This window comes from Lagenorhynchus albirostris, chromosome 2 (assembly GCF_949774975.1).
Source record: "Lagenorhynchus albirostris chromosome 2, mLagAlb1.1, whole genome shotgun sequence".
Classification (NCBI taxonomy): domain Eukaryota; kingdom Metazoa; phylum Chordata; class Mammalia; order Artiodactyla; family Delphinidae; genus Lagenorhynchus; species Lagenorhynchus albirostris.
The window spans coordinates 127,382,300-127,407,400 of NC_083096.1; the positions used below are offsets into that span (position 1 = coordinate 127,382,300).

General features: G+C 38.3%; 1 protein-coding gene across 2 annotated transcripts; it reads left to right on the top strand.

The window, feature by feature from the left end:
• Nucleotides 1-1,624: 1,624 nt before the first annotated feature.
• On the top strand, nt 1,625-21,671 carry RPE65 (retinoid isomerohydrolase RPE65). 2 transcript variants are annotated; one of them, XM_060139770.1, is made up of 14 exons: nt 1,625-1,635; nt 2,758-2,840; nt 4,509-4,659; nt 6,140-6,247; nt 6,351-6,492; nt 9,937-10,084; nt 11,452-11,533; nt 11,772-11,904; nt 12,015-12,154; nt 12,813-12,942; nt 19,694-19,808; nt 19,906-20,000; nt 20,115-20,226; nt 21,520-21,671. In XM_060139770.1, exons 1-14 carry the CDS (start codon nt 1,625-1,627, stop codon nt 21,669-21,671), a joined length of 1,602 nt encoding a protein of 533 aa, XP_059995753.1. The 2 variants fall into 2 exon arrangements, with proteins under 2 accessions (XP_059995753.1, XP_059995754.1); XM_060139771.1 differs by lacking the exon at nt 6,140-6,247.
• The last annotated feature ends 3,430 nt before the right edge of the window (nt 21,672-25,101 follow it).

The window sequence follows — 25,101 nt, forward strand, 5'->3', positions numbered from 1 at the left end:
TTTTCTGCATACAGGTCTTTTGTCTCCTTAGGTAGATTTATTCTTAGGTATTTTATTCTTTCTGTTGCAATGGTAAATGGGACTGTTTGCTTAATTTCACTTTCAGATTTTTCATCATTAGTGTATAGGAATGCAAGAGATTTCTGTGCATTAATTTTGTACCCTGCTACTTTACTGAATTCATTGATTAGCTCTAGTAGTTTTCTGGTAGCATCTTTAGGATTCTCTATGTATGGTATCATGTCATCTGCAAACAGTGATAGTTTTACTTCTTCTTTTCAATTTGGATTCCTTTTATTTCTTTTTCTTCTATGTTTGCCATGGCTATAACTTCTAAAACTATGTTGAATAATAGTGGTGAGAGTGGGCAACCTTGTCTTGTTCCTGATCTTAGCGGAAATGGTTTCAGTTTTTCACCATTGAGAATGATGTTGGCTCTGCGTTGGTCATATATGGCCTTTATCTTGTTGAGGTAAGTTCCCTCTATGCCTGTTTTCTGGGGCGGGGTTTATCACAAATAGGTGTTGAATTTTGTCGAAAGCTTTTTCTGCATCTACTGAGATGATCATATTGTTTTTCTCCTTCAATTTGTTAATATGGTATATCATACTGATTGATTTGTGTATAGTGAAGAATCCTTGCATTCCTGGGATAAAGCCCACTTGATCATGGTGAGTTTCTAAAAAAGTGTTAAAAGTTGTCAGCTGGTATAGTAAGTATCTTGTCTGTTTCATGGGGACTCCTTTGGTCAGTACCATGTCTGTGCTGGCAAACAACTGAGGCTAAATAAAGGAGTGTGGAAATATGAATGAAATAGTGCTATTTACTATCTGAGTGCAGCACACATACCAATGAACAGGAAGGTGATGTGGAGATCAGGAAGGCATTAGTAACAAGCAAAGATATGAAAGGGGTTCATCTGCAGCAAATCAAAAGAACATAACTGAAGTCCTCAGCCTGGTCGGAATTGGGCCCTGAATGGAGCCTATAAGGTGACCAGAGAGAGTTAGACGTGCTACAATATGCTTCCATAACACTCTATACTTCTCCAATCATAGCACTTATAAAATTTTATTGAAGAGTTTGTTAGTTTCTTGTTATTCTTGCAGAGTTACAAGATGTGTGAAGACAGAGATGGCTCATCCATGCCTTCTCCATAGACAATGTGTAATAGATATTTTTAAAAATAAGTAAGTGAATGAATAAATGAATGGGGGTAAAGATGAGGGCACAGAAGTGGAAGAGGGAGGTAGGCACCAGAGAATGTTGCCTGGTTCCAGTGGGGTGACCTGGATCAGCACAGGCCTGATGCTAGCCACTCCCACAAAACTCCTTTCTTTCTAATCCACTTCTCATTCTCTTTGGGAAGGATTGAGGTCTCTGGAAAATAGCCAAAAAACAATTAAGGGAGCAGCCTGCCCAAATTAATGCTCAAGCATCAGGAGTATCTGAGCACTGAAAGCCACTTCTATTCACGCTCTCTCAGATCAAGGGGTGAGAAAGGGTTCCCAAAGCCATAGCTCTTTTTAGGTGGATTTAGAAGGCATATAAAGGCCCCTGGCTGAGGACTTGCCTCCTCATTCCACAACTGGTGCCAGCACTCTCAATCCTCCACTGAGAGAAAATGTCCATCCAGTAAGTATCTCTGGGAGATTATTTTTTTAATTCCTTAGTGTGTTGATGGCAAATGGTCTATTTCAAGAGCTCCTGAAGAGGATTGATGACTCCTTTAGGGAAGGCCTTGGCTCATGGTTGGGGAGTTTCTTCCTATTTTATGTATTGAAGCAAATATCTAGAATTCAGGTCTAAATTACAGTGGGGTTTGTGTGGCTTGGAATGGGCCTTGGAAGTAGTAGTGAGCATGAAGATTTCAATGAGGCAGACCTGGGTTCCACTTCTTGCCCAGCCATTTCCTAGCTGTGTGATTTTGGGCAAATTACTTTTTGAAGTCTTGGCTTTTCCGTATATAGAATGAGTAGTACTTAACCCCATTATGGTGTTGTGAGATTTAAATGAACGAATAGCATACAAAATCCTTTTAAAAGTATGTGGCGCATGGTAAGTCCTTAATAAAAAATAACTATCATAATTAGGCAGTCTGGTCAGCTCTCACTCTAAGAAGTTATAAAATGGAGCCAAAGTGAGAAGGGAGAAAATAATCAAAAACATAAGACCTAAATCTCCTTGTCTGACTATATTTAAAATGTACTGTAGCTCTTGGAGACTGGTGATGAAGTGAGATGATGGGAAGAAGTGATGGTATAATATGGGTGAATAACAAAGGATGACAAACTGACCCCCAAACCTGTGGTCTCCCAGTGCATAAGAGAGAGAGGAATGAGACTGTCTGGAAGGCAAGAGAATAAATGATGCAGTAAAAGCTGAGGGTAGGGACAGGGCAGGCTAATTCTGTAGGAAGGACTCGGTCAGGAAGAGAAGTGACAATGGTGGGATTTTTTGACTTGTCTTCAGAAATATGGGAAAACTGCAGAGGGCAAGCAAGTCCACTGGGGCATTAAAAGGGAGGTCATTTTCTCCTTCATCAAAGGAGGAGCACTGACCTGGGCCCCTTTGCCAACCTGATACATTTCTACCACCACACCACACCAAAACACTGTGTGCTCCCAGCCCAGGCTAGACTGGCAGTATGCACCACCATTGAGCAGAGAGCATCTTTTCTCCTGGAGCTCTGCCTCTATCTCCGTGGACTTCCTGAGATTCCACATGAGATTCTTCCTCATTATTCCACCATTTCAGAGTCGAACATCCTGCTGGTGGTTACAAGAAACTGTTTGAAACTGTGGAGGAACTGTCCTCACCGCTCACAGCTCATGTTACAGGTTGGTCTCACCTATCTTGAAGCCATCTTCTCTTTTCTGTCTCAATCTCTCTTCTCTGTCTCCTTATTCATTGGCATCTCTCAGAACGGGCTCCCTCTGTGGGCTACAGAGAGAGGAATCTGGACATTTGGGCTTTTTATGCTAAGAACCCATTTCCTCTTTTCTTTACTTCTCTAATATAGAAAAATGCTACCTAACTGGAATTCCTTAACAACTGGGACTATACCTTTGTCATCTTTAAGGTGTCAGTGCCTAGCTCAGTGCCTGGCACATAGAAAATGTCCTGTAAATGTCTGTTCTATTAGTTGCAGAATAAATGAAGGCCTGGTGACAAGCATCTGGGAATATGACAATAAAGGGTGGTAGGTTTCATGCCCATTATATCAGAAGTCTTGGTTCTGGAGTCAGGCAGATGTAGGTGCTAATTGTAGCTCTATTATTTTACTATCTGTGAATCCTTCAACAAGTTATTTAAACTTTCTGAGTCTCAATTCATTCACCTACCATAAACCAAATTTTACCTCATCGAGATGTTGTGAAGATTAAATGAGACAATGTAAATCGAAAGATTCACACAGTATCCAACACAAAGTTATCAATAGATGGTTGTTATTATTACTACTGCTATCATTATCCAAAGTCACCACATGACCCACATAGCATCCTTGCTTAGACATGGTGTTATAGGAAGGTCCAAAGCCTGGGCAGGTCTCTTTCCTCCCAATTGTCTCTTGTGCAAAATAGAAGGAATGAGCCCGGTGCTCTTTCTCAACTAGATTCTGATGCTAACAATCTAGGTTCTAGCAATCAAATTAATGCTGTGCCTTTTAGTTAAGCCATGCCTTCTTTTCAAATTTTTATCAGAAATATACATCCTTGTAAAGTGGGCTGCTGAAATTGAGCTATATAAAATAATACATTTGTGTTCTTTTTTAATAGCAAGGATTATAAAAACACTGCCAAATGCTGCACTTTTCAAAGGATCAAAGGGCACAAACCTAACTGTTTAGACTGAACAGACTTAAGGCCTTTCTTGTGTGCCCCTCATTTTGCAGAGAAGGACACGGAGGCCTAGAGATGGCACATAGCAAATCCTGAACCAGAATTCAGGTCTCTGACAGCCCTTTGCACTTTCTGCTATAGCAGGTTGACCTTTATCTGGACAGTAGCCCATATTCTCAAAGGAATATAGGTCTATATTTTAAGAAGCCAGTATTCTTGTTGTTTCATTTAAACGGTTTGTTCTGTAGACACATCTTTGTTTAGTATCTAGATCCCTGCTTCTAATCCATCCCTCCTATATATCAAGAAATTTGAAATTTTTCTTAAAAGTGAGACAGTAAAAAGGCAAATGTATTGGTAGCTGGGGAAATCTGTTAGATGGAGAATCCCATTCCATTCGAGATACATTTCCCTGTCTCCTTCCAACCCTTTATCTAAACTCTGAGATGTTGCCACATTTCCTACCACTTGGTCTCCTAGTGAAAGGAGAGTAGGCCAGCAGGCATTTCCTGAGAGCTACCCGCCATGAGAACTGGGAATGGAAATGACTGCCAGCTTTAAAAGTAAGAGGCTGCCCAATCGGGCTGCTTAGATAATCACTGCTCTTTACCTGGGTGAGAAGGGCAGGGGTAAGAAGCAATGTTCTGAGTCTTGCCTTCATCACAGGCAGGATCCCCCTCTGGCTGACCGGCAGTCTCCTTCGATGTGGGCCAGGACTCTTTGAAGTTGGATCTGAGCCATTTTACCACCTGTTTGATGGGCAAGCTCTCCTGCACAAGTTTGACTTTAAAGAAGGACACGTCACATACCACAGAAGGTAAAGAACACTAGGGCCCACTCCTCCTAGGGTTCGGACCTATCTCAGCTCCTCCCTCCAGGTACTTTTCAACCTCCTGAACCCAAGAGGAGACTTTTATACTCGCCTCCACTCAGAATCCTCCTGGGCCAGTGAGTCTGTATGGACACCTCGGAGATGTACTATGGGATAAAGAAGCAGCTAAGAACTAGGGCTTTGGGGTCTGACACGCCTGGCTTCAAATCCCATATGCCCTACATACCATTTGCCTAGGTGGGTGCCCTTTGGCAAGATGTTAGTCTCTAATTCTTTGTTTTGTCATCTATAAAAATGGGAGAAATAAGAGAATTTACTTCAGGGTTTATTACAAGGATTAAATGAGAACATGGTTCCTAGCCCATAGGAAGCATTTAATAATAATAATAGTTATTATTATTAAACCATGGGTCTCTTGATGTCTTTCCTTTTTTATAATCAGAAAGGCCAATGGGAAGGAGGGAGGGGTGTTACAAAGGAGGCAAGGACCAAATATGTCTTAATAATACAAGAAAGAGAAGTTTTCTAAAAACAGAAGATTGTTGCTAAAAGGCTTGAAGCCCTAAGCCATCACTCCAATTTCATTACAAAGCTTCATTAACACCACAATAAATAGTTTGTCTTATGCGTTAATATTCAGGCCTGTTAGCAGCTTTGTTGATCACCACAGATTTCAGGCATTCTGAAGAGACATCAAAAGAAAGAATAAATGGAGTCTTGAAGTAGTCAGGATAACTTGGACTGTAATAGAAGAGAAACAGATCAGGTCAAGCAGAAATTTAGTTATGAAAGCATATTTTGGAGGTCAGGCAAAGCCTTTATATGCCTTCTAAAGACCTTGGTACTTTTTCCTCTTTATGGAAGTGCAAAATCAGATTTTAATTGGCTCTCCACATGAGAAATCCTAGGCAACATATGCCATCTAGTCTGGGAGATATGGTCAGGAGGTCTGCCTGTGCAAGAGACCAGATTCAAGAATATCTACTTTTAAAAGTAGCAAAATAAATTTTTAAATTGAAGAAAAACATAAGAGGGACATGAGGAAGATTGAAAGGAATATAATTCAGCATAACATGTTCTATACTTCCCCGCTCAGTGTAGATTGTTGAATTATAGGCTACAGGAAGTCAGAGGTCCAATGTGAACTACCCATGGGGCTGCATAGTGTGATATGGAACAGGCATGTTTTCTGGCTCTGGCCACATATGCTGATCACTTAATTTCTCTGAACCTTGATTTCCTCATATGTCACTGTGAAGTTTATAAGACATAAATTTAAGCTCGTGGCACATTGTCTGTTTCTCCTTCAGTCACCCCAAGAAAGTTACCAGACTCTTCATTCTTCGTGTTGTGGATTTATGATTCTGACTTTAGGAGGTCACATAGAATGACCATTCTAAGCTCCCCGTGGACTACACTAATTGCCCTTGTCTGTGACCCTTTCCCGTGTCTCAATGTCCTTCAGGTTCATCCGCACTGATGCTTACGTACGGGCAATGACTGAGAAAAGGATCGTCATAACAGAATTTGGCACCTGTGCTTTCCCAGACCCCTGCAAGAATATATTTTCCAGGTTACTGAAACCCAACTGCATGTTATTAAAGACATTTTACATTAGCCCTTTTTCTCTCATGGCGTGAAAGTTACTGGACTGAAAAATCCATTTGCTTCTGCAGGTTTTTTTCTTACTTTAGAGGAGTGGAGGTTACTGACAATGCCCTTGTTAATATCTACCCAGTGGGGGAAGATTACTATGCCTGCACAGAGACCAACTTCATTACAAAGATTAATCCTGAAACCTTGGAGACAATTAAGCAGGTAGGACACAGTGCTCAGACTATATCGCTCAGGAATTTAGAGTTTGCAACTTAGAATTAAATCAGCTGTGCATTTGGGTTTGAAGAATATGAGAGCCAGAGAGATTAAGTTTCAAATCCCTGCTTTGTCATCAACTACTAGCAATGTGACAAAGGGCAAACTTTGTTTCTCCATCTGTGAAATTTTAAACATTTATTATGTGGATTGGAGGAAAACCGTATAAAATGCCTAACATATTTATTTGTGACACAAATATTTATTGAGTCCCTTCCATGTACCAGAACTTATGCTAGATGCAAAAGATGTACCAATGAGTAAGACAACATCGTCCCTGCTCTTCATGGTTTTTATAGACTAGCATGGAACTGGCACATTTAATATTGAAAACCCTACCATTCATTGTTCTAGGAAAGTGTGTTGTACCAACTTGCCCCTTCTTATAGACACTTCTTGTTAGAAATAAAGCTATATCTTAAAAGAAAAAGCATAGAGAAACATGTCAGCAGTATTAAAAAGTGATAAATTTTGATGAGAACTTAGGCAATCTTGGTGCAGCATTTGATAAGATAGATCTACATTTTCAACCAATATTTATTAAGATGTAACTATTTGCAAGGCATTGTTCTTGTCTTCAGAAAGCTTAACACCTAGGTGGAGAAATCAAATAAATACATTACTTAACTATAATAGGACACAGAATGTGAGGACTCTTTTCACAGAGGGAAAACCTTCTATGAAAGAACAAAGATTGCTTCTGGCAGTAGTTGGTGGATGTGAAGTGGGGCAGATCAAGGAAGGTTTAAAAGGCTTGCACTTGAGTTAGAAGTTAAAGGGAAGGCACAACTTCATTGATTTTGGAGAAAGAACATTTCATATACAGGGAGTACCATGATCAGCTGTATAGAGGTGGGAAACTGGAGGATAAAGAATAATTTATTTGGCTAGATTTGCAGTATTTCTCAATGGACGTGGCAGTGGCGTTGGGCCGGTGGTACTTCATCATTGTGGGGACTGTCCCACCCACTGCAGAGGTTTGGTATCCCTGATTCCGCCTACTAAACACCAGACATGTCCTCAATCATTGTACAAACTCCAAATGCTCACCAACATTTCCAACTCTACCCCTAGGGGGCAATAGCACTCCCAGGTGAGAACTAGTGATCTAAAGCATGCCACGTCAAGGGGAATAGTGAAACACAGGGTAGGGTGAAACTAGAAGTTTGAATAATGGACAAAAATTTGGAATAAGTCATTTAGCTGATGGGAAGCTACTCAAAGTTTTTGTTCAGGGAAGTGGTATAAGCAGAGCTGTACTTTAGGTTATTTAATCTGGAAGCCACGTGTAAGCTGTATGGGAGGACAAAAGAGATAAGGGATAGCTAGGAGACCAGTTAAGTGGAATTGAAGACCAGAACTAGATATTCAGTGTAGTAGGAATAGAAAGGAAAAGGAGTCCCACCAATGGGTCTCAATATCACAAGCTGATTTATAATCCCCAACAGACTATTTTACTAAGGCTTAACATATTCTCGATAGCTCTTTCTTAGTTTAGATGTATGTTTGAAACCACATATGAGTGTATGTGCAGATCATTTAGAGAAATACTGAAGCTGAGTTTCTAAACCATCCATTTGACTTTGACAGTGAATCCCATTACCATAGTAATTTAATTGGAAGTGTGAAGTTCATGGTATGGCTCCAGAATAGACTTTATTAGGAGTCATTGTGAGCAGCACTATACCCTGACTTCGTATAAAAATGTAGTTTTAAAATTTTGAGTGTTTTTTTGTTGGTTTACTAGTACTGAAATAGACTCCTAACAAGTTCCTTTGCCTCCAGCCCGATTCCCTTAAATACAGCTTCCTTAATTCAGTAGAAGCAATTTTCTTTTCTAAAATGCAAGTATAAATGTGTTATTCCAATTAGTGCACCCATAGTTTCCAAGATAAAGTTAAAAGCACAGACCTTTGTGGCTGGCCATTTTACTTCTCCTCTTCCATGTGTGTGTATCACCACAGCCATGCTGAATGACGAGTAATCCCCAAGCAGCATTCACTTTTTGCGACTCTATGCCTTTACATTAGGGTTCCTACTCCCTAGAACACACTGTCATCCTTCTCCATCTGGTAAATTTTACTCATCTTTCAAGCATGTGTTGGAGTCATTGCCCTTGGGAAGCCCTGCCTAATCCCCTAGTCTGGGTTAGATGGCCTTTCTTTACAGATATCATTTTGCACCTACTGCACTGTATACCAGCTTATTGGTCTAATACAGTGCTATTAAATGGAACTTTCTACAACGATGGAAATGTTCTATGTCTTCATTGTCCAAGTGCTATTGAGCACTTGAATGTGGCTACTGTGACTGAGGAACTGAATTTGAAGTTCTATCTAATTATGGTTAACTTACATTTAAATTGCTATATGTGGCTACCATAGTGGACAGTGCAAATCTAGACTGAAGTTCTTGAAAGCAAGGGCCATCTCTGTTTTCCTAGACCCTGACACGGCACCTGGCATATAATAGACGCTCAAGGAATACTTGATGAATGACTGAATGACTGAATGAATGTCTTGCCTTTTATTTAAATGAGGGTGCTAAAAACTCCCTATGCTTTAAAACATACTCTCCTAATCACATAGAAAGAATTTTGGTTAGACAAATATATACTCCATCGATTATTCATTCAATAAATCTTTATTGAGCAGGTTCCAGGTAGAAATTCTAGTGCTCTACATCCTTAGATAAATCATTTGATCTCTCTGACACCTCAAGTTCTTCTTATGTAAACTGAGAGGTTTGTGGTAGATTAGTGGTTTTGAATTTTTTATGAGAATCCAAAACGAATTTAAAGCACTGAATCCTATCTTCAAAAAGTTTCCATTAACTCCAGGAATTCATGGTTCCCCTGAAGTCTATTTGGGTTAAGACTTTCTATACTAGATGAATCCTGAAGTTCCTTTCAGTTCCAAATTCATTCTGTATGTAAGATACTGGATTTGGTATTTAGGTTGTATCAGAAAAAATTGCCATTTTTATAAAATGAAAATTATTGACTATCAGCATACAATTCAATGTAATTCAATAAGGAGAATGTAAAGAAGTTTCAGGATTCAAATTCGTCACTGTTTGAAGACAAACTGCATGTGCAAAAGGAAAGTAACCAACCAGAGTAATATATGGCCTACATCAATTGAAAAGCTCAATCAGGGAGAACTTGAAGATTTCAGAGGCATGAGGGGTCAGCATGGGGGTCAGAGGAGAGCTCAGCGCTAAAGATGGGACTGCTACAGACTTAAAAGAGGGTAAGACCCAGAGAGATGGAAAGAGAGAAAGCACACTTAGGGTGAGGGTGCAAGTGGTAACGGTGAGGTCAGACTGAGGAACCAAAGGTGTAATACGATCTTCCTCTTAACATGGGTGACGTTTGTTCTCCTTCCATAGGTTGATCTTTGCAACTATGTCTCGGTCAATGGAGCCACTGCTCACCCCCACATTGAAAATGATGGGACTGTTTACAATATTGGTAATTGCTTTGGGAAAAATTTTTCAATTGCCTACAATATTGTAAAGATCCCTCCACTACAAGCAGGTCAGTTTACCACTTTGACTCTTCTTAAAACAAGTATCTAGGGGCTTCCCTGGTGGCGCAGTGGTTGGGAGTCCGCCTGCCGATGCAGGGGACACGGGTTCGTGCCCCGGTCCGGGAAGATCCCACATGCCGCGGAGTGGCTGGGCCTGTGAGCCATGGCCGCTGAGCCTGCGCGTCCGGAGCCTGTGCTCCGCAATGGGAGAGGCCACAACAGTGAGAGGCCCGTGTATCGCAAAAAAAAAAAAAAAAAAAAAACAAGTATCTGTAACATGAGAAAGTTACTGGAAATACAGGGTGTCAGATCAGAAATATCAGGCTAGCACTATATGGACAGTTAAATTACTCTCAGATTTTAGGACAACTGCCCCTCACCCTTACCCTACCAGGGGACCAATGCCAAAAAGCACCATAGCAGGAAATGACATCTTCAAAAATAAGTTGCTGTGTTCTATTCTACAGTGTTTCAAAGGTGTAGTGTATATGTGACTTTGATCATATAAGATTTAGATTTGAATCCAGCAAATATTTATTGAGCACTTATCCATGTGCCAGACAAAATTAAGATTTTAAACAAACATGTGTATGTGTAATAGGACACACACATGTATATGAAAGTGTAGTAAGTATTTTGTGTGTATTTAATTCCCAAAACTAAAAACATAACTTTTTAACTCATATACTATAGAGAAAGAATATTAAAACAGAAGAGAGTACTCTTTAGAATTCTCCATTCATCCTCCATTCATTGCCAGAAATTTGATAATGATCTTGATAATAGAATTATTTGAGTATATATGGATTTTTACATACAAATCTTGAGCCCCACCTGAGGTAGACTGAATGAGTAATTCTAGGGGTGAGCCCATAGTCAGTATTTTCAGAAGCTTTTTATGTGGTTCTTATATACACTAAGGTTTGAAGACACTGCCTTAGTAGTAAATAAACTTTAATGTGCTTAAGAATTATTGTAAAGGGTTACGGACCCAAAACACATATGCCATAACTTTATAGATAACTTAAGAGATTGTAAAAGGCACTTTGACCATACTAAAATTTTGCCTTACTCCCTTGACTTAGAACCCACCTCCAGATGTAAGATGTGACTCCACTGTACCCTGTCTGCCACACACTGTTTGAGTATACTTTCCAAATCTGCTGCTATTTGGATTTTCCTGGGTGATTGCAGCTCCGCGTGAAATTTCTCTAAGAAATGCCAGTGACTGAGAAAATGGAAATAAACTCTTTAAAAAATCAAGATCTGAAAATGTATTTCTTTGCTTGCATAAGCTGTTCTAAATGCTTTGTATTTTAAAAAAAAAAAAAAAAAAGAGGCTGTTCCATAGCCTTTTGAAACCACTTTATTTCAGACAAGGAAGATCCAATAAGCAAGTCAGAGATCGTTGTACAATTCCCCTGCAGTGACCGATTCAAGCCATCTTATGTCCATAGGTAACTTGAAGACCTGCTATGAATCTTCAGGAAAACTCAGGTTTAAAGATCTGCTTTGCCTACCTTTGATACCAATCCTGATCATGACATTTTCTTGCAGAAACCTAAATTTAAATGTAGTTAATTTCATGTAGGCACTGTTGATTCATATAACTGAGTATACCTCATGTGTACATATTTCTCTGTGGTTTGAGAATCAACCCTTCCCACTCACAAGTTTATTTCTGTTTCTGAACAGTTTTGGTTTGACTCCCAACTATATTGTTTTTGTGGAGACACCAGTCAAAATTAACCTCTTCAAGTTCCTTTCTTCATGGAGTCTTTGGGGAGCCAACTACATGGATTGTTTTGAGTCCAATGAAACCATGGGGGTAAGTCTTACATTTATTTGTCAGCTTTATGGTTCTGAAGAATATGTCTTTCATAATGCACACTTTTTTTTCTTTCTAAATGCATCAAAATATTCTCTTCACTTTTCAAGGTTTGGCTTCATATTGCTGACAAGAAACGAAAAAAGTATATCAATAATAAATACAGGACATCTCCTTTTAACCTCTTCCATCACATCAATACCTATGAAGACAGTGAGTTTCTGGTTGTGGATCTCTGTTGCTGGAAAGGGTAAGAAAGGACATTGGATAAATGTTACATCTCCAGTTGTTCCTGGAAATTAGGGTTTCTTTCGGAGATGCCACTGTCAATATTTAATCTGAATTACATCTAAAAAAGCAAGAAGAATGCTTAAGTCACAAAATATGATTGAAAAGGCTGTAGGGAGTTTAGATAATCAGAAACACTAACTGAACCTCAAAACTATGGTTAATGATTGAAAACTGATCAGGTCCATGAACCAGACCTGAAAATAAAAGATTCTGTGACTTGATGAGTAAACTTAAGCTTAATTTCACTCAAACTTAACAAGATCCTTTGGGGAGCCTAGAACTCCACCTAGTCTGGGTTTGGGAAAAAGAGATATGCTTTCTTCAAAACAGCAGGTCACTAAGAAAGACAGTAGCCCCTGAAGACACAGACAGAATGGTGAGAGAGAAACAGAGCAGAACGTTTTAAAGGCTGTTGTTATTTAAACATATCCATGAGCAGGATTCTTTTCTCCACCCAGAGTGGGCAGGAGAAATGGCTCCAGGATTCCTGAGTCTTTAGCAGGTTCTGGGTTGGGGTCTGAAGAATAGGGAGGCACTTGTGCTTTTAAAAGGCATGAAGCATGTCTCTAAATTATTTGTAATTGGCTGTCCTCATGTTTGACTTCTTATTTTTGCAGGTTTGAATTTGTTTATAATTACTTATATTTAGCCAATTTACGTGAGAACTGGGAAGAGGTGAAAAGAAATGCCAGAAAGGCTCCCCAGCCTGAAGTTAGGAGATACGTACTTCCTTTGAATACTGACAAGGTAACCACCCTCTACATAGATTTCAGATATAACCAGAATGTTTCATCTCGCTCAGGACTTTTTCTCCTGCTGTGTGTTTATACATAAAGTCTTGACATTTCAGAGCTGGAAGGAACTTTAAAAATTAATTCCACTTCCCTCATTTTATAAGCTAGGAAACTGAAGCTCAGAAGAGTCACATGACTTAGCAAAATCCAACTGTGGTAGAGTCAAAACGAAAACCAGGTTTTGACTCTAAACCTGTTGTTCTTCTATTTACAAAATCCTTTCAAAGTGATTGCAATCCAACTGGTTAGAACATAAGCAAAAACAGTGGAATAAGTAGGCAAAAAAGCTTAAAAAAAAGTAGGTTGGCAGTCTTTGAAGGCTTTCAGGCCAAAAGGTTTGTGCTTTATTTGACAGGTGATGGGGAGATAGTCAAGGTTTTGAACAGAAGAAAGCCATATTCAGAGCTGGTGGACTGGGTATCAAGCGTACTGACTACTCTAGTTGTCCCTGATACTAAATGTCCGGCTTCCCTGAGCAAGTCACTCAGTGAGCAAGTTCCCCTACAGTTCAGTTGCCTGCTCAGAAACCTAAGTAAATTGGACTAAATAATAACTAAGGTTATTTGCAGCTTTGATTTTCTAAAATAAGGCTGTGTTGTGTATAAGTAGTATTGGAAGTAAAGAAAGGATGATGATAAGGGACCTGGGATTGGAGACAATGAAAATCACTCAGGTGATAGAAAAATGTAGTGGTAGTAGGAACAGACAAACCGACAAAAGTGAGAGTTCCTACAGGTAGAATTAAAAGGATCTTACATTTGATTGGATGGTAGAATGAATTAAGTCTTATACATGCAAAAGACCATAGAGATCCTTTAAGCCTATGTGTCTAGAGTGTTGATACCTTTGGAAATAGGAAATGTAATAATAGGCAGAGCAGGTTTGGAGATAAACCTGAATTGTAGAACTATGAGGAAGTGGGGAGAATGAGTAAAAGGGCTGACTTCAAGACAGACCCAGGTTGACCAGGGCTTCCAGCATTCTAGCTGTTTGATTCGCGGCAAGACATTTAACCTTTTTAAATCCCCTTTTCTTTATCTATATCCACCATACAGGATTTTTGTGATCAATAAACAAGGTGACATATGTCAATCACTGAATATAGTCCCTCACACAAAGTAAGTGTTAAATAATATTGATTATAATCATCATCAACAGCAAAATCAGCATCAACAACATTTTCGTGAAGACGTCTTGTAGGCTTTCATATGGAAGTGCAGGTCCTTGTGACACAAAGTAGGGTCAGAAGAAAAGAGCTGATAGTTATTGGAATTGAAATGATGATCAAATATATGAAGACAGATAAGATTGCTAGCAGGAAAAATTCATACTTTAGAGTGTTTTAAAAGAAACATACAAATTTGTTTATTTTAAAAATGATGAACTTGATAGCCATAACATGCTGAAAGAAAAGAAAAGATGGCCAAGCACAAAAGTTGGGGAAACATCCATGTGCAGAAAGTGGTAAGAAAAGAGGAGTCAGAAAAAGAAAGAGAAAAACATCACCAAAGGGCCCTAGTTACAGCTAAGAGAGGATAATGCCACATGATAAGGCAAGAGAAGGGTTTCACTGGTGCCCACTGCTATATATAGACAAGTTGAAAAGAATGAAGATGAAGAGCCAGAAACCAGATTTAGTGATCTCCAGGGGAGTAAGGAGGGAGGCAGAAATCAGGTTTCAAGGCAATAAAGGTGAGCAATTGATGAGAATGTGGGAGCAATTACTATAGCCTGCACTTTTAAAAGTTTGGCAATGAAGAGAAAAATAAGTCATAAATTAGGGAAATAAGAGATAAACAGATTGAAGGAAGGAGAGGAAAGAGTATGAGTGAAGTTTCCAGTTTAGTGATTAATATAACAGTGATATATTTAAAATATACCTTTATTATTTTTGAATAGGCAGTGAATTTAAATGGTCAAAAACTCAAAATGATCTAAAAAGGTACACACTGGAAGTGTCGCTCCAACCTCTCTCTGCCTCCATTCCATACCATTCCCCTTCACTTCTGTGTGTAACTTTTAATGTCTTTCCTTTTCATTTGTTTATGCAAATATAAGAAAATATATATAATTACTGTTTCCCATTTTTACACAAAAAGTAACTTTCTATATCCACATTTTTGTTCCTTGCTTCTTTTCATTTTAAAATATATTGAAAATCTTGCTTTCTTCAACTGCACGGTATTCTTTTTTGTGAACATACCCAAGTCCCTCACTGCTGAGCAACAGAGTTGTTTCCATTCTTTGGCTGTTACAGATAATGTCACAAGGAATAACTTTGTATGTATGTTATTTTATATATGTGCAGATATAGCAATAGGATAGACTCTCAGAAGTGAAATTGCTGGGTCAGGGGATAAATGCACGTGTTAAAAAAATAGTGAGGGGGAAGAGTGAAAATAAGGAGCTAGTTTGGAAAGCAAAGATAATGTTACACATCTCTTACATTAAAAACCCTAATTTAATGGTGGAAAAAATAAGATACAACAGAGTAAAATCATTAAAGTTGCAGTCGCATAAGTAATGTGTTCGACATCAACATTTGAACTTACTGAATACATGTATAAATATGTATGTATGCACACATGCTGCTCTCTCCTTCCCAAAATCACCATGAAGTGCCTCGAGGCCCCACTTCACAGAATCTCACAAGACCCATCCTCACCTCCCATCTCTTCCCAATCCTGAAAATCTTTCACTATTTCCTTTTAATTCATTGTACATACCAGAAAAATTCCATCTATCCTCTGCTCAGAAGGTTCCTTCCACCTTCTTTCTTTTACCAAAAAATCCGACACTCTCTCTAGGACACTGGTCTCTTCAGCAGCAATTTCCGGGGGTAGCAGTTTCTCCTCCTACAGCGCTTGTACCACTGGGCCTGGGGTTGTGGTACACTTGTTCCACTTTGCTGCTTCCAGACCATTGCTCCTTCCACCCACCCTTAAAATCTTCCAATTTCAAATCTCACTTCAGCTAAGTATATAGCCAAATGGTATGTCTACATTTACATATATACACCCCTCATTATTATTCTCACCAATTAACCACCACTCCTTCTCCCTTCTGGCTCAGTGTCACACTCCCCTGATCTACTCCTGACTCTCAGTTATTTCAATATACACATCATAGGTGACTCTTCCAACAACTGGTCTCTCAGTTCCATGACGTCTTCCACTGATTTTGTCTTCCATTCTATCTCAGCCACTCACTCCCCACAGTCATGCAATTGACCTCGCTTTGACTCACTCCCCACAGTCATGCAATTGACCTTGACCTTTGACTGTGCTTCTACCATAACCTTGGTTTCATGCATGACACAGTCTGACTACCACCTATTATCTTTCAAGATTACTTGCCCTATTGCAGTTCCCACCAGGAACCTCCAATCTATTGAACCTATTACCTTCTCATCATCTCTCACTCCCTTGAGGACTTACCTTCCCTCCTTATTCAATAACAATTTCATGGTTAATCATTGTAATCACCCCCTTGAGTAGATCTTCATTTCTCTTCCCTCTTTCTTACTTTATAGAACTTATTTGTCAAAATCATAATCCTAGTTAAATTCAACCCTCCACCCACTCCATGCTTGTACCTCTAAGGCTGAAATTAAGTGCTAAAAACACACAATTGTGTTAATTGGCCCATTTTTAAGTACATGACAACAAACCTTACTGCTACATTTCCCAACTTCACTTTCCTAGTTAAATATTTCACACCCTCCTCTCTTCAACCTTCTAACACCTCCCACCTCCACACTCATACTCAACTGATGGCTCTGCTTCCTATTTTACTGAAACAAATGAAAGAAATCAGAAAAGAACGTAGACTCCTGCCACCACATCTACCCACCCACCAGCATCTGTACTCATACTGAATTATCCATCATCCTATTCAGAACTAGTCTTTCCCATCCTTCCTCACCCTCTCCAGGACAACACTCTACAATTCTCCCCCTCTCTCATATATCTCACTCTCCTCCTGTTTTCATTAAATCATGCATATCATGCTATTATTTTGCCCTCTTACAAAATCCTTCTTTTAACTCTTCTTGCCCCCACCACCTATCCCCTCATTCCTCTCTTGAAGACCCCTTAATGTTGGAGGGCACCAGAACTCAGCCCTTTGTTCTATCTTCTATCTGTACGTTCACTCCCTTTGTAAAGACTCATGCTTTAAAGCAGCCTAGAATTTCACTTCCAACTTTCCTTTTAACTCAAGGTTCTTATATGCTACTGCCAATGCCATGTCTTTATTTTGATGTCCAATAAACACTTCAAGTTTAATAAGACAAAACCTAAACTTCTCCTCTTCCCCTACCAAAAATTACCTTCAGTAATCCCCATCTTTGCTGTGACAACTCCAACTTTTAATTATTCGGGCCAAAAACCTTGAAGCCCTTCTTGACTCCTTTCTCAGTTTCATGCCTCTTCCCCACCCCATATCTTAACTATCAGGAAATCCTCTTGGCTCTACCTTGCACTCCTCACTGACTTCAATGCTACTAGCCTAGTCTGAACCATTGTTTTCTTTTGACTGGACTACTACAAGACAAACTGGTTTCCCTGATTTCACTCTTTCATCTCCCTTTTTTTTTTTAAATTTACATGTATTTTATTTATTTATTTATTTTTGTATCTCTCACATATATATATATATATATTTATATAGCAGGTTCTTATTAGTCATCCATTTTATACACATCAGTGTATACATGTCAATCTCAATCTCCCAGTTCATCACACCACCACCTCCACCTGCCGCTGCTTTGGTGGTTTGGTGATTTGCTGCTTGGTGTCCGTACATTTGTTCTCTACTTCTGTGTCTCAATTTCTGCCCTGCAAACCGGTTCATCTGTACCATTTTCTAGGTTCCACATATATGCATTAATATACGATATTTGTTTTTCTCTTTCTGACTTAACTTCACTCTGTATGACAGTCTCTAGATCCATCCACGTCTCTACAAATGACCCAATTTCGTTCCTTTTTATGGCTGAGTAATATTCCATTGTATATGTGTACTACATCTTCTTTATCCATTCGTCTGTTGATGGGCATTTAGGTTGCTTCCATGTCCTGGCTATTGTAAATAGTGCTGCAATGAACATTGGGGTGTATGTGTCTTTTTGAATTATGGTTTCCTCTGGGTATATGCCCAGTAGTGGGATTGCTGGGTCATATGGTAATTCTATTTTTAGCTTTTTAAGGAACCTCCATACTGTTCTCCAAAGTGGCTGTATCAATTTACATTCCCACCAACAGTGCAAGAGGGCTCCCTTTTCTCCACACCCTCTCCAACATCTGTTGTTTGTAGATTTTCTGATGATGCCCATTCTAACTGGTGTGAGGTGACACCTCATTGTAGTTTTGATTTGCATTTCTCTAATAATTAGGGATGCTGAGCAGCTTTTCTTGTGCTTCTTGGCCATCTGTACGTCTTCTTTGGAGAAATGTCTATTCAGGTCTTCTGCCCGTTTTTGGATTGGGTTGTTTGTTTTTTTAATATTGAGCTGCAAAAGTGATCTCGACAGAGCAGTCAGGGTGATTCTTTTAAAAATAAATCAGAGCCTGCCACTGCTCTGCTCAGAACCCTCCAATGACTTCCCATCTCTCACTCACAGAAAAAGACCAAGACCTCACAATGACCTATCAGTCTTTACCCCTCCACTCTCCTCTCCTGCTCTTCTCCCCCGAGCGCAGTCAGTGCAGCCACACTGGTCTCTTTAATGTTCTCCAAGGACCTTTGGCATACTCCTACCTCAGGCCTTTGTAGTTTGTTCTCTCTGCTCAAATGCTCTTCCCCAGATACCTGCATTGCTAGCTTCCTTCATCTCCTACAAGTTTTATCCCAAATTTCACCTTTTCAATGAGGCTCACCCTGACCACCTACTAAAATTACAACTCACCTACTCTTCACATTTCTGATTCTCCTTACTCTGCTCTATTCTTTTTCCTCACATTCATGATGTACTATACACTTTGTCTATTAATTATATTTATATTGTTTATGTTCCCAAATTAGAATGAAAACTTCATGATGACAGGGACTCTGTTCTCTGAAATATCCCAAATGCCTAGAATAGAGTCCATCACAAAACATGTATTTAAGTATTTGATGCAGGTATTACTAAATGAATATGTTCTTTGAAAGAGCTCATGATATTCATTCCTTTCATAAAATAATCTGAAAAATCACGTGGGAGCAATGTGGGTGACAAGAGATCTTAGAAAACATCTGGTCAGTAGTTTTTTAATTTGTTTTCTTTTTTGACAACTTACGAGTATGATTTTGTTTTCAAATAAAATAAAAATATAGCCTAACTATAAAGGAGACAAACACTGTATGGATACCTAGAGGTTGAAGTCTTTGTTGTTCTGCAGAAAAATACTTCTTTTTCCAGAGCCCATCCTCAGAGCTGTAAATTTTCTTCGAGGTCAGTCTCATTTCACTGATGAGAAGACTGAGGGCCTATGAAGTTGTATGACTTTCCCAGTGACACACAGCCAGTGACTGATGTGGACACAGACAGCTTTCCCAGTCATGTTCCTGGGCTCCCCTTTCTAGAGTTTTCTGCACTGCCTCTCCCTACATGTTGACTTAAGAAATGAAGAACGCAGGAGACAAAACTTGGGAAGACTATATTTATGGCTGCTTGATTTTTCTTTCCTGATCACTGAGGTTTCTGTTATCCTCTTTCTTAGGCTGACACAGGCAAGAATTTAGTCACACTCCCCAACACAACTGCCACTGCAATTCTGTGCAGTGATGAGACCATCTGGCTGGAACCTGAAGTTCTCTTTTCAGGGCCTCGCCAAGGTGAGATGATTTAGGAAAAAACCTCACATGAGAGAGAACAAAATGTTCCATTCAAAGAGATTAACGAGTTTTCCTAAGCACGTGCTCTACTTTGCAGCATTTGAATTTCCTCAAATCAACTACCAGAAGTATGGTGGGAAACCTTACACATACGCATATGGACTTGGCTTGAATCACTTTGTTCCAGACAGGGTAATTAATCCATCTTCCTAATATTCAAACAGTACTTTGAGTCACATGCTAGTCAAGTAGAGCATATTGACTGATTGACTGACTGATTGATTGACTTTTCTTTCTTACAAGCAGCTCTGTAAGCTGAACGTCAAAACTAAAGAAACTTGGGTATGGCAAGAGCCTGATTCATACCCCTCAGAACCCATCTTTGTTTCTCACCCAGATGCCTTGGAGGAAGATGACGGTAATGAAAGTAATAGATGTGTCTGAACACTCTCTTTTCATTGCAGTTCATATAGTTAGTTAATTAGGAGAGGAGTTATGTTGATTATTCCCTAATGTTCAGAAATAATCCTTTATACTATTGAATGGGACAGCACTAAAGAATTTAAACTTATTTGAGAATAAGTTTTATCTTATGGTCAGGTTTCATTTGGTACTGTTGGAAAAATGCTAAAGCACCATCTGGTGTCACGATGGAACATCAATGTCTACTCTAGATGAAGGAGAGGAGGAAGAAGGAGCAGCATGCGGTCTAGGTTTTTGCCTTTCCTGACCTAGATACATTTCTGAAAAGGGATAGAGTTCTAAGGAGGGAAACTGAGTATTCTAACAGATCCAAGAGAATGAGGATGAGGCTTTGTGTTTCTAGTTTTGGTTTTTCCTTTCAGTAAGCTGGGGCTAGGAAGGGATCCAGAGCAACAGCCTATAAAACAGCAACTCAGTTACAAAGAGTCATCTTAGTTAACTATTGATTATCCGGGACAAGGAGGTAGGTTATCCTCTCTGGGATTAAAATACGGAAAACCACAGAGAAATGAATAAAATAAAGAGTTGTAGAGCCGTTTTACACTAAGTGATTTTACATATACAGCCTTTCCAGTCAAAACCGCAAAAAGTTTGTTCTTATTTTGTTTGAAGGAAGTAAGCTTCCAGCTAGGTCTTGGAAATTATAGAAATAATATACCTTACCATTTTCAAAGTCTTTTTTTTTTTTGGCCACACCGCTCAGCTTGCGGGATCCTAATTACCCGACCAGGGATCGAATCAGCTTCCTCAGCAGTGAAAGCGCGGAGTCCTAACAACTGAACCACCAGGGAATTCCCAGAGTCTTTTAATATACATTTTTCACTTGATTGTCACAACATTTTTTTTTTTTGCAGTAGGTAGAACAGGTGTTAAATCGTATGATACAGATAAAAACACAGAAACATTCATTAAATAAGAATTTAATGAATACTTACTATGTTCTAATCATTGCAGTAGGCTATTGGGATACAACAGTGGGCAAGACAGATAGGGTCACTCCCTTCTTAGAGCTTATAGTCCAGGGGACATGAAAAATTTAAAATCCCTTTCAGGGTTACCACACAGCCAGGTGGTAGAAGAGTCAGAGCAAGATATCAAGGCATCTGGTTTTCTTTATTTGTCAATGTAATGCTTCCTTGCTTCCTGTATTATTTCAGTGACACTTAATCTACTGCTATGGGCTTTTTTTTTTTAATTCAACATTGCCTTATTAACTTCTGATTAACAGGTGTAGTTCTGAGTGTGGTGGTGAGCCCTGGGGCAGGTCAAAAGCCCGCTTATCTCCTAATTCTGAATGCCAAGGACCTGAGTGAAGTTGCCAGGGCTGAAGTGGAGATTAACATCCCAGTCACATTTCATGGACTGTTCAAAAAATCCTGAGCACATTCTAGCCTAATATGTTTCTGGTGACAAAACCCAGAACAACATAGTCAGGTCTGCAGTGAAATTCTGTTCAGTTTTAGCCTGCTGTATATGAGTTTTAACTTGCAGATGCACACAATTTTGCAGTGTTTTACAGAACGCACAGAGTTGAGTAAGCAATTCCTTTTAAAAAACGTGCATATTTAGGTAATCATACTTTCTCTGTGAGACAGACACATCATAACTAAAAACTCTTTATATATTTACAATCAAAGAGCAAATGAATGTGGATTTATTAACCTGTTTTTTATTCCTATTATAAAAGTGTATTTTAGGTACCTATCTGCTCCAATTATTTTTTAACACTTAAAAGCCAGTCCTCTACACCTGATTTGTATGTGGCTTTGCCAAGTCAAAGCAGTATCTTGCAAAAAGGCTTAATTATTAAATGTCAAACCAAACTTTTTCTCAAACCAGGGACTATCATCTAAGACAATCATTGTAATTGTATGCATATATATATTATTGTTCAAAGATTCTCAAGTTTTATAAACTTTAACATTTCCATTTAATATAAGCAATTACTACTATTTCTGATTTTACAATGAGGAAACCTATCTCTAATCCACTGAGGGCTCTCAACCAAATAATTTCTCAGAGATTAAGTTATCTATTAAAAGCTTACATAACATCCAAGCAATTACATATAGTAGTGACTGTAATTTTTTTGAAAAACAGAGCATAAAATACTGACAAATATAATTTCTGTTTAAAATCAGAGTATGGGGTAATAATATGTGTGTGGGGGGTTATACTTTGTTGCCTCGTCTGCTTAATTATATTTAAGCACTGTGCAATCACCTGAAAGTGAAAAAAGAGAAATATTGTCATTAACTTTCCAATATTAATATATTTTAAGTATTTATGTTTTTAAAATTATTCTCTTCTGAGCTAGATATTGCAAAAAAATGAAGATTGTCAAAAATGTGTATCCTATATCTTAATCCTGGCATCTATTTTATGCTCAAAAGTATTACATATCATTGTATTTAAGATGATCAGCATTGTGTTTGACTAAGTAAAAACAGCTTGAAGGAACAGACTGACTAGTGTACTTGATGCATCCATTTGATTTCTTTATTTAGATAAAATGCAAATGCGTTTTTTAAAATTATAAATACTCATTAAAACATACTTTTCAAAGAAAATCTAAAATTACAAGAAAGTGGAAATTATAAAGTAAAATCATACACAGCTCATCTAAGCTCAACTACTGGTCTTTTCCATCATTTTTCCCCCTGTGGATTTTTAATGTAATCATTATTTCTTTGTGGGTAATTCCTAGGTAGAGCTAGATATCTCAAAAAATAAAAAGAAAAATGCCAGAAAATAACATGGAATATGTGACTATAGATAAACATCAGTCTGTTATTTTTGTCTCTAGACATGGCACATGAACATATTTCCACAAAGAAGGCTATTTATCCATTTCTTTTAAAAATGAAGAAAATAAATTACTGAATAATTACTAAGTTTTATACTTATTTAAGTCTTTAAATTTTAGAGAATTCCCCAAACTGTCACTTCCTACACTTGCCGATCAGTCCCTGCCTTCTTCCCATTCCTTTTCCATAAGCAAGTCTGGCAATTTGGTGTGCCCACTTCTCCTGTTGCAGGATCCCATTTTGAGCCCTGTGCTCTGTGGAGATCACCAGTGTTAAGAAGGGAGAGAGGCACATCTGACTAAAACATTCTGACAACACCATTTCACCAAAATTGGAATTGTCTATATAATCATTGCTAATATTATACCAAGAAGGCTTAGGAGCTGTTTTCAATTGCAAAGATGGAATTTGAGCTTTAAAAACTTACATTAGAATAAGGGAGATTTAAGTCAGGCAAGAAGGATTAACTTGGAAAGTCAGATTGAAAAAATTAAGTAACCTGGTTTCTAAGAATCAGAGGTATTCATCTAGGGGAATCTAGAGAATCATGTCTCATCCATAAACAAATAAATTTGTCTTAAGGGGAAAATTCAATTGAATTAAGATAAATAAACCTGCTAATAAGTAGTTATTTTTAAAATAAGTTGTTTGAAGTCAGCCTTTTTCCATTTGGGACACCTTACATTTGTCATAGCCAAGGAGAAAGGATAATAACATCTTTGACAATATCAAAAAGTAATGAGTAACTGATAACTGCCTCATGGCAGATAATCTAGATAGAGTTCCTATACTACATGCTAAACCAGAAAAGATCAACAGACAGCAAACCCAGCCTACCTTCCGACTAGTATTAAGAGAAAATATCCCCTAAAGGATCCCCTAGGGAATGCCAAATCTGGTACAATTCAGTCTCAGTGGAAAAAAAGTCTCTGAAAGACAGGAGAAAAGGAAACTTTACTTATTGAGTGCCTTTTACTTTTACAGAAAAGTGGAAATTACTCCTAATACTATACCCACCATGGTACTATAGTCACCATTTTAAAGATTAGGAAAGGGAGGACCAGTTACTTTTCTAATGGTAGCAAAACTTAAACTGAAATCTAAACCTATCATTTCTTCCACTAAAAATTTGGTTTCTGATACTTTCTAAAATATTTCTACTAATTTGAAATTTATTTCAAATACAACCACTATCACACTACTTAGTCATCAAGTCTGGATGCAAATAAAATCTTTGACTGTTCAGTAATTCTCACTATTGATTAGTGGGCCAAATGCTTCTTGAATAATAGTAACCAAGTAACAAGTATATATTATGCCAGGGATTCCACTAATTAGTCTTTATGTATAGATTTGATGATTCTATTTTGCAGATGAGGAAAGTGAAGCTCAATAAAATTAAATAACTTGGCCAACTTTCCACACAGGATGAAAATCTGATTCCAAACATCATCTGTATCTGTTGGGCACTGTGAACTACTACCTTGAGGTAGTTCACAATTTCAACATTAGATCACTACATTCCTTTTGATGACATTTTAAAAAACTAGTTTTCCATTGGTTACTGTGAAAATATAAGTACCATGCAAAAATTAATGTGGAACGCAAAATAATAATGACTGTGTCCAATCTGATTCCAAACTTTGAGAAGTTCTGCCATGTCCAAAAGGTACTAGGCTATTAGAACAAATGTATATATTATGTCACTTGGACTTAACTATGTAATAAGCAGAGGTGTTACATATTTCTTTCAGAGTGCCATAAAAAAGTTACTCAGACATTAAAGGCTTTGTGAAGCTAGAATGTTAGAGAATCTCTGTTCAAGACTCTGGTTTTTAATTTAGTAGGTAAATCTCTAACCTCATAGGACCTAGTCTACAGGGTTGTGACTTAAATAACTTCATAAATTCATCCTCAAAACAAGTCATTTTATATCAGTTCCAACATTAAATTTATATCAAAGAGCTTTACTTATTTAAGAAAAAGAAGAAAGATGAAACAAT